The sequence below is a fragment of the Gobio gobio genome (assembly GCF_949357685.1).
Source record: "Gobio gobio genome assembly, chromosome: 6".
NCBI classification, from domain to species: domain Eukaryota; kingdom Metazoa; phylum Chordata; class Actinopteri; order Cypriniformes; family Gobionidae; genus Gobio; species Gobio gobio.
The window spans coordinates 55,215,351-55,224,662 of NC_137102.1; the positions used below are offsets into that span (position 1 = coordinate 55,215,351).

Here is a 9,312-nt window from a genome sequence, read left to right on the forward strand (position 1 = left end):
AAGGGAATATAATAATAATAATAGTATATGCAGTTCCATTCCTCTGAGTTACAGAGACTTGGAGAATCTATTCCAAGGCTCATTTAAGCTGTTCAACACCTTACTAACACACTATGTTGTGTTTTCCCTTCACAAGTTACCTGCCTTTTGGTTACCATACTTTTATCAACATCAGTCGTACAAGAAATATTCACTCCAATACACAGAGAGCAGCTGATGAGAGGAAACGTGTACGAGACCCTCCACACACCTCTAAAAGGGACTCTGTAGGACGTGGTAAGCCGAGGGCGACGCCAAGCCTCCGCTACAGGTTATATCTGGATTATTTGACATTTGTAGGAATTTACTATGACAATGTTGGACCAACTCAAATTAGAACAATGTAATTGTTTATTGAGAGTTTAAAATATTCAAATATCTAAAAAGACATTAAAAAGTAGATAAACCTTTCAGTGACATTATTGGAGAAGACACTACCAAGTACTTAACAAACATATGTCTGATTTCATAAATTGTTTAGTATATAGTTTGAAAAGAAGAACAAGAATAGAGTGTGATAGCCTAACTTGTTCTTATTCTTCTATTACTGTTTTACAGCCACACACCCCACGGTTGATTGCTCCACTTGCTGCAACCTCAACAAAACTAAATCCTCAAGAGGAATTTGGTAATTCACAGTGATGAATTTATGCATGTACAGTATAAAAAAAGTGTTCATTCTAATACTGATCAGTTGACTTTTAATTGTTCCTTATCTACAGTAAATGATCCCTTACCGCTTTATTTTTGGATTTTCTTTACAGAAAAAAATATGGAGAGGCTCTCTGATATTTTGGCGTCATGTTCTTCTGCTGCTCAGCCTCAAAGTAGCTCTGCATCATCATGGTCTTTTCGGCAGCAGAAAGCCTCTGAGCGCTGGAAAGAAGCAAGACCATACCACCTAAAATGCCTTATTTCAAAAGAGGCTGTTGGTCATCCCCTGTGTTGCCTTTGCAACGAGCCTGCTGTTATTAGGTTGGTTTTCATTAATACCAAACTTCAATTACCCAGGGTAGGTTTGCTGAGTGCCCTGCTTTATAGGCTAAGATGCATGTCTTTTGGGATGGGAGAAGACTTAGATACCCAGATGAAAAACACATTAATGAGAAAAGTAAATCTAGGACCTTCTTGCTGTGAGGTGACAGTGCTAAACACTGAGCCACTATGCAATCCTATACAATAAAATCAAACCTAGTAAAAGTGAAATAGCTTAAATAGAGTGTACAGTACTTTATATGAGTTATTAACCTGTAATAATGTATTATATTATAATATTGTTTTATTTTCTCCTTAGGTGCAGAGAGTGTCTTCCTGAGGAGTGGTTCTGTGGGGACTGTGATGTATTGCATCACAAAAAACAGCCACTCCACAACAGGGAATGCGTGATTCGTGGTTTTTTTGAAGCCATTCCTCCGACCACATGCATCATTAAAGGGGAAGATGGATATTGCACCCATGAGCAAGGTACGTTCTCACGAAAGCTTTAATTTTGCTGTTCAATGTGTGTTAGCAGACAGTTATAGATAATCTAAATAATTGGTTTTCCTTCTTTTTGCCAGCTTGCATTTTGCCAACTGTGAAGGTGCCAGACTGCTCCTGTGGAGGCACAAACTTTACTGTGTTACCAGGCAAATCAGTGATTTTAATTACCATCAATGGTAAAAAAAAAAAAAAAATATATATATATATATATATAGTGTGCTGTGGCATTGTGCTTATAATTGCAGAAGTGACAGAACACATGGAATAGCACATGGTATTGTTATTAACTGAAACAAAGACAGATGTTTGTTTGGTTTTTTTTGTCCTCCGCAAAGAAAAAAATAATTAGCATCTTTCCAGCATGATGTCCAATCAACACAGCAGTGTGGAATTTAGTGAATTAGAAAATATAAATGTGGGATTATAGGAACTTGTGCAATGTCTCTCAACCATTCACAATGTGCATAATGAACTAAGTGTTGTAAAATTAAGTATTTGGTAAATGTGTATTATATTTTTAATTATTTTTTTTTGTTCCAAGGGCGTTTTGACTTGCATCAGCCACTGTATGAATGTCAAACATGCCAGCAGCAGTGGACCCCTGACTTTAAAGACCTCCTAAGAAGTGGATATTGGCCAGCCTCCGTCACCAATTCCACACTTTATACATTGGACCTCTTGAGCTCCCTTCAGGAACTCAAGATCATCTCTCCGGGATTCTCCAGACAAGCCTTCGCAAAGCTGCTGGAACATTGCACTAAGTGTGGAGGAAGAGTAAGTGTAAATGTTATTAACATTTTATATAAAAAAAAAATCCATAAGCAGACAATATCAAAATATAATTTCATTCTATATATTGTCCAGTCTGGACCTATCAACGGCGATGCACTGCAGCAAAGCTTCTTAGAGCTTTCGTATGCATCATTTGAGGAAGACCAGCTCTGCTGTAGTGCTCCTTTCACTTGCCCAGCCTGCACGCCGGAAATGTTGGCTGTTTCAGCAGATGGAAACAGAAAGCTATATCGCTTTCGCCGAAACGGAAGGTGATCTTTCTTCCAGTCTTTTTATTGATTTATTTTCTTACTTCATATATTTCATGAATGGAGTTTCTTTTTTTCTTTCTTCCTCAGCTCTGATGATCCTGGCTTTTTTGAGGGGCTCTTTGTGGCTGAAGACAGTGCGGTGTCTAGATTTGTCGACACCATACAGAAAGCAGTGAAAAATGCAAGTTGACAAAATAGTTGTTACAATAATAAACGTAACCCCCACTTCAATTACTGTTGACTACCAATTACAAAATCAAATTGAGAGAATAAATGCCATATATTGAATGACGCCATTGTATTGAAATTTGATTTGTCGTGTTTGTTTTGTGTGTCATAGACACAGGGAAGAGGCACATGTGGGGACTCCCAGTGGACAGCAGCGAGGGAAACTTCAAGGAGGGCTTCAAAATTGGATGAAGAGGGGATGGAGGTTGCTGTGTGTCGCCATGGGTTCCTTTTGAAAGCCCTTAATATGTACAGGGGGGAGATATTTGCCTACCCTCTGTACCTTCAAAGGGAGCTCATGTCAGCCAAGGCACAATTCTTCGCAATGGACGTGGCATGCAAATACTGGAGAAAGTTGCTAGTGTCCTTCCTGCTCTTCAGGAACTGACCACTATGAAACCCTTTCTCAGTGTAATGCATGCTCGAGCCCATGCTACTAAGTGTGAGGTGTGTATAATATTTTGGCATCATATGTACATTTGTAATATTTACAAGCACATTAATAATATGAAATATAAGTTAAGCTACACTATATTATCTTGTCTTTTTGCATAACCATTTCTTGCATGGAATGTAATGCCCTTTGATGCAAATTTTGGTTTGTGATATTGGGCTATATAAATAAAATTAAATTGAATTTCTTCCACCCTTTACTAACAGATTAATTGGAGTGGCAGGAACCAGGAAGGAGCAGGGACAACCGCTGGTGAGGAGGTGGAGCAAGTGAACAGCTACCTCTCACGTTGTGCCCTGACGACCAAATATATGTCCAAAGCAGGTGATCAGAGTTTGCAATATTCGTGTATACTTTTTTTTAGATTGATCATCATAACCTCATTATTTGCTTTCAACAGCACGGGTGGACATGCTTACATTGCATGCAATAGGGTGGAATGAGAAAAAAAATCTCTCTTTACATCAGGCACTTTCCACGAGATATGTGAAGGTAAGTCTCATATTAATTGTTTTGTGTGTCCTTTTGTTGTGTTTACTTGGCCTGTTGTTAATCATACAAAGTTTTAATCCTGATTATTGTACAAAACTGTTCATCAGACTTGTCAGAGACTCAATGATGAGACTGCAAGGCTAGCTGACCTAAAAACAGAGCTAGATTGCACAGATGAAGTGGTGACACAGTGGCTATCTGATGTAAAGGAATGGGCAGCTGGTGGTAAGCATGACCAGATAAAAGAAACAACAAACATCCCTTTCTACAATCGAAATTTTATGTTTTATATTAAAGAGCAGCAGAAAATAGTAGGCGGATCATCATCTAATGTGATGCCACATTTTTCTCAGGTTTATTAGTATATTCCAGTTCCCTGCAGGAAGTGCACATACAAAGCTTAAATAAGTTGGATTAAAAGGTTTTACATAAAATTTAAACAGAGAAACGGTTCTGTGTTGTTTTAACAGTGAATCTGCTTTCACTAAATCTTCTACAGAGACACCTGATACATCTCGTGCCAGTCAAGGCACAACACACAGAGGAATGCAGCAATCAATTGAGGGGCTCTACCTTAGTGTGAGGCACCGGAAGCGAACCCTCTACCTTCAGAATGGTATAACTATATAATATAATAGTTTGATAAATTCAGGCTATTGTATGCATCCTACTCCACCAACATGGAATTAGCTAATAATGTAGTAGCACAGTTCAGCTCAATCATTGAATTCTGTTCTTTAAATGATCAGTCTGTAGGATTTAGTCGTATCTATCAGTGAGGTTTGACGATTGCAACCAGCTTCCCTCACCTCTATCTTTCCAAGCTACGGTAGCCGACGAGAAAATGTGAGAGGTACAATCTAAACCCAGTGTTTGTGTGTCCGTTGTGGGCTACTGTAGGAACATGGAGGTGCAACATAGCGGCCTCCGTGGAAAGGGAACGTATTTAGATAAAAAACTGCCCATTCTAAATTAATTAATGCACAATTATTATTTTCAGGCAATCATGAAAAGTGTGTGTGTGTTGGTTATTCCTGCAAATAGATTCCCCCCAAAATGTTACACACTGGACAATTTGTTTCCCATGTCAGTCTACATTATAATTTTCACATACTTCAATAACTGCAGCTTTGCTTTTAAAATTTTTGGTGCTATAATTTTTTTCTTGTTGAAGAGTTCTGTCAAAAACCTCTGCCTCTGTACTTAATGGGCGCCGGGGCCTGCAACATTTGCTCAGGGTTGGAGCTAAACTCTGCAGGACAGCGGCCCTCCAGGACCGAGTTTGAGGAACACTGGACTAAACGGTCACATTGTTTCTAGGATGAAAATGATCTGTTATTTAAACTGTGATTAAATTGTGACTGTAATTGGTCAACAAATCTTTTTTTGCACTGTTGGTTATAATGAAAGCATTCATTCTATAACACTATAAACACTTTTCACAATTAGTTAACCATGCAATCACAGCAGTGGGCGTTTACACTAAAGTATCACAGCAGCCAATCACAGCAGTGGGCGTTTACACTAAATTATCACAGCAGTGGGCGTTTACACTAAAGTATCACAGCAGTGGGCATTTTATTTGCATATGCACTGCATTAACCATGCTTGCATTTTTATGGGCTGATAGTCAACATGGTTGTATATTTAAGATGTGAATATTTCAATTGAAAACATTTCACGCACATTTTCATTATTAAAAATTCAATAATCCAAATTCACCTCAGATTTCACTTCAAAATATTGATTCTGTTTAAAGCTGCTGTCCGTAACTTTTTTGTGTTCAAGATTTACAAAAATTATATAATGAGAATGTACAAAATGAATCTATTCCAAACTGTGTTTTTGTCTTACCCTGAATCATTATGGTAAACTTATAATAAGTGTTTATATTGGGATTATTTCAGACTGGTCTGGTAGGAACCGCTGTGGAGGAGCACAGTCTCTGCGTGATTCGCCATAGAGATAGACATTTATAGACATAAACAGAGAAGTAGCTCCGGCTGCAATGTTCTTCCGCAAGACACATGCTGTTCTGTTTATTAAAGAGCACCTATCATGGAATTTTGAAATTGACCTTTCATGTAGTGTGTAACATAGATCTAAGTGAACAAAAACATCCTGCAAAGTTTGAAATATGACAGTGCACCGTATATATAGTTATTTTCTTTCAAAAGTAGGAGTCAAATCTGAGTCATTTTTAAGAATCGTTAGAAGGCCGAAGCTTTTTCTCTGACTAGATGACGTCAACTTGTCAAGTTATTTGAATACGATACTTATTGCGCTCCAAGACGCCAGTGAAAACTAGAAAACATCATGGCGACGAGACGCTGTGTTCTGAAGTGCGACGCAAAAGCAAACTTTTTTCATCTGCCCAAGGATGAGCATTTGAAGACTAAGTGGCTTGAAGACAAACCATACATCGTCACGATTGAGTGTTTATTAGTCTTCAAATGTCTGCATGTTTCGCGATCTCAGGAAGCTTTTATTATGGACTTCTATTATGGCACATGGTTCTTCTTCGTCTGTCTGTACCATATATGGACTACATGTGCACAGAGCGCCCTCCGGCTGCCAGAATTGAAAACAACACATAAGAGACTCAGTCGCTCAATTAGGCTACATCTGCGCATTTTGAGGAAGTATTGAATAAAAAATACTCCTCTGTTTAGAAATTTGACACAGACAGATGATAATCTATCAATATTTCTCCTCATCTGCACACTTTTGAACTAAAAACCCTGAGGGATGTTGATTTGTCGCGAGTCTTCGTGAGGAGAATGGAGGAGTTTTTTTATGAATGAGATCAGCTGAGGCTCATATTACAATCAAACGGTACAGACATGGTTTTCATATTCATAACTCCTGACACATATTAACAAATTACTGTCACTTTAAGACTTTGATGGGCGTTCCGTTTCCGAAAATATCTGCACAGACTATACCAATCACAACTGACTGGGTCATCGGACCAATCACCGCAGATTAGCGTCACGTAAAGGCGAGTTTTGAAAAGTGAATCACTAAAGGAATCATTTGAGAATCGCTGTCAAAACAGGTAAAAATAAATGCATATTATAAGAAAACTAAAGTCTTTTTTTATCATTGCATGCATGCAAAACTGTTGTTGGGGACTTCTAAAACAATATTTGGAACATTTTAAATGCCATAATAGGTGCTCTTTAACCGCTAGAGCGCAAACAGTTACAGACTGCAGCTTTAAAAATACAACCTATAATATTCGACAGCCAATTTCCGGTCCATTTTATTTTGCTTTACAAATTCACTTCCACAAATTCATTGGCTCAAATTTGACAGAAAATTCAACACTTCAGATCCGGGAACTGCAGGAATAGCAGTGGATTACCGGAGATGCCCCTCACTGCAGACTGTAGCGCGATGATGTCACGTATTTGGACGTCTCGGATGTTACGTATTGCATGTCTTTAAAACCATTCGCCATAATGTGTGTCCTATTTGAGTTACGCGGTGCACAAGGAGCGTGCCTTGTAATAATGGAGACATTTGTGAGAGACGATTCAGAAGATATTTACTTTGGTGCAGATCCTGAACCGTATTTGAACCGGAATACACTGAAGATTAGGTTGTCACGTTGGTTATGTTGAAGTTAGCTTATTTTCAGGTACTGTGTAATATCATTGCGCACTCATGGTACGACACAAAGTTCCTTGATTATTACGCAGGAATGAGAGTATAGTTCCGAGCCATATCGGCCTATAATAACTTTTTATTTTCCGTCAGCCTTAGTACACGATGTAACTACAGAAGAGTCAAGTTTTAAATGGGAAAAATATCAAAACTCTTTGGTCATTTTTTGAGCGAGATGCTAACGGTCTAATCAGATTCAATGATCTATGCTAAGCTAAGCTATGCTAAAAGTGCTACCGCCAGACCCGGAGATCGGCTGAATGGATCCGAAAACAGTAAAACTCAACTTTTTAATCCTAGGGGAGCTGGAAAATTAGCCTATTTAACAAAAAAAGAGTGTTGTGTTCCTTTTGGGGACAAATGTGGGCAAAATAATTGTTACATTTTTTTTAAAAATACTTTCCTTAATCTGAGCGGTACAAGATTTGGCTACTTTTTCTAAGTTTGCCACCTGAACACACACAAAACAAATTGACTCGATTATACAATGTTAAGTGGTTGAAAAAAAAAAAAACTCCTTAATCCCCCCTTCATGGACAAAAATGGTCACCCATAGGAATGAATGGAAAAAAACTTTAATTCAGAGCATTTTTTTATTTATTTGTCCAATAAAAATCAATAAATCCAACACAATGCAGATCATACATACACACAAATGAAGGAGTGAGCCTATACAACATTCTCAAAGTGGCAAAAACACACACACACACACACACACATATCCACAAAAGCATAGCATTGAAAGCCATTGAATGAGCCTATAACAGAAGGTTTTTTTTGTCAAATAAAAAACAGTCACTCACATATACACAAACAAAGGAATTAAATGAGCCAATAACTATGTAAGCAATAAAAAATAAAAAAAGGTTGTAAAACATTGGTTTACAGAGTTCAGCCCATATGCAGCCATTGAGTTCTATTGCCATCTACTGGCTATTGATATTGTAGCTTTAAAAAATAATTAATACCATCATATGTCACCAAAGTCACCACATTTTTAGGTTTTGGCTCTCTGGACTTGCTGATATGTTTTTTTACTGAAGTTAAAGAAATATTAAATATAACATAAAAATAAGCATATTTTACATTAAAAAAATATGGTACTTTTAGAGGTAAATCAATTCATTAATACCCCAAAAATCATAAAAAAGGCACAAATTAATAGAATTTATTTTATCGTAGGTGGTGATATAACATTTTTTTTTTTTTTTTTAAGGGGGATCACACCTGAGACCTTCGTGCCCAAATTTGTCCACGAAGGCGGGATTAAGGGCTGTTATGCGCTTGGGGATTAATGACTCTCTCCTGGATTCACAGACAGGGCTTTTTTTCCCAGTTAAAACAGCTCAAACATGCATTTTAGTCTGGGACTAGGCTTAAGATTTGTCTGTGAAACCAGGGGAAAGTCTCTTAAAATAGTGTGTATTGTAAGTGGCGGATGAATGGATGAATTCATAACCAGATCTTTCGACTGTCAAATATCAAGTTTTGGTCATGGGACTGAAAACCTCTTACATTCTCCAAGGTCACAAATTGCACACATGTAAATTTCTTCTTGATTGCACTCTTAATTATTATTATCATTTTCTTTCTCTGATCTGTAGATGGAGGTGGAGGAGAGGAATATCTCTTGTTCCCATTCCCTCAGGGCAGCAGACACAGCAGCATGGAGCTCTTCTGAGATCTTTCCACAAGTAATCCTTCTCGAAGTGCTGTTTATTGGACCTTCTTGATGTCAACTCACAAAATCACACACACACATATTCACACAGTGTGAATGTTATTTTTCATCTAAAGCTGCGAGATGTGGCATTGCTGAAAAATATATCTGAGTAAAGCAACATATACAACAACACACTTTAACATCAAATAAATAAATGTTTCATTGAAGCCAAATGCATTACA

General features: G+C 37.7%; 1 protein-coding gene across 1 annotated transcript; it reads left to right on the top strand.

The window, feature by feature from the left end:
- Nucleotides 1–2,429: 2,429 nt before the first annotated feature.
- Nucleotides 2,430–9,088, top strand: LOC307128581 (uncharacterized protein; the record flags this gene model as incomplete). The annotated part of the gene is made up of 9 exons (XM_079820492.1): nt 2,430–2,564; nt 2,652–2,745; nt 2,905–3,239; nt 3,453–3,491; nt 3,542–3,570; nt 3,647–3,738; nt 3,846–3,963; nt 4,238–4,354; nt 9,012–9,088. The coding sequence occupies exons 3-9, from the start codon at nt 3,211–3,213 to the stop codon at nt 9,086–9,088; spliced, it is 501 nt and encodes a 166-aa protein (XP_079676618.1). The 5' UTR covers nt 2,430–2,564; nt 2,652–2,745; nt 2,905–3,210.
- Between the last annotated feature and the right edge of the window lie 224 nt (nt 9,089–9,312).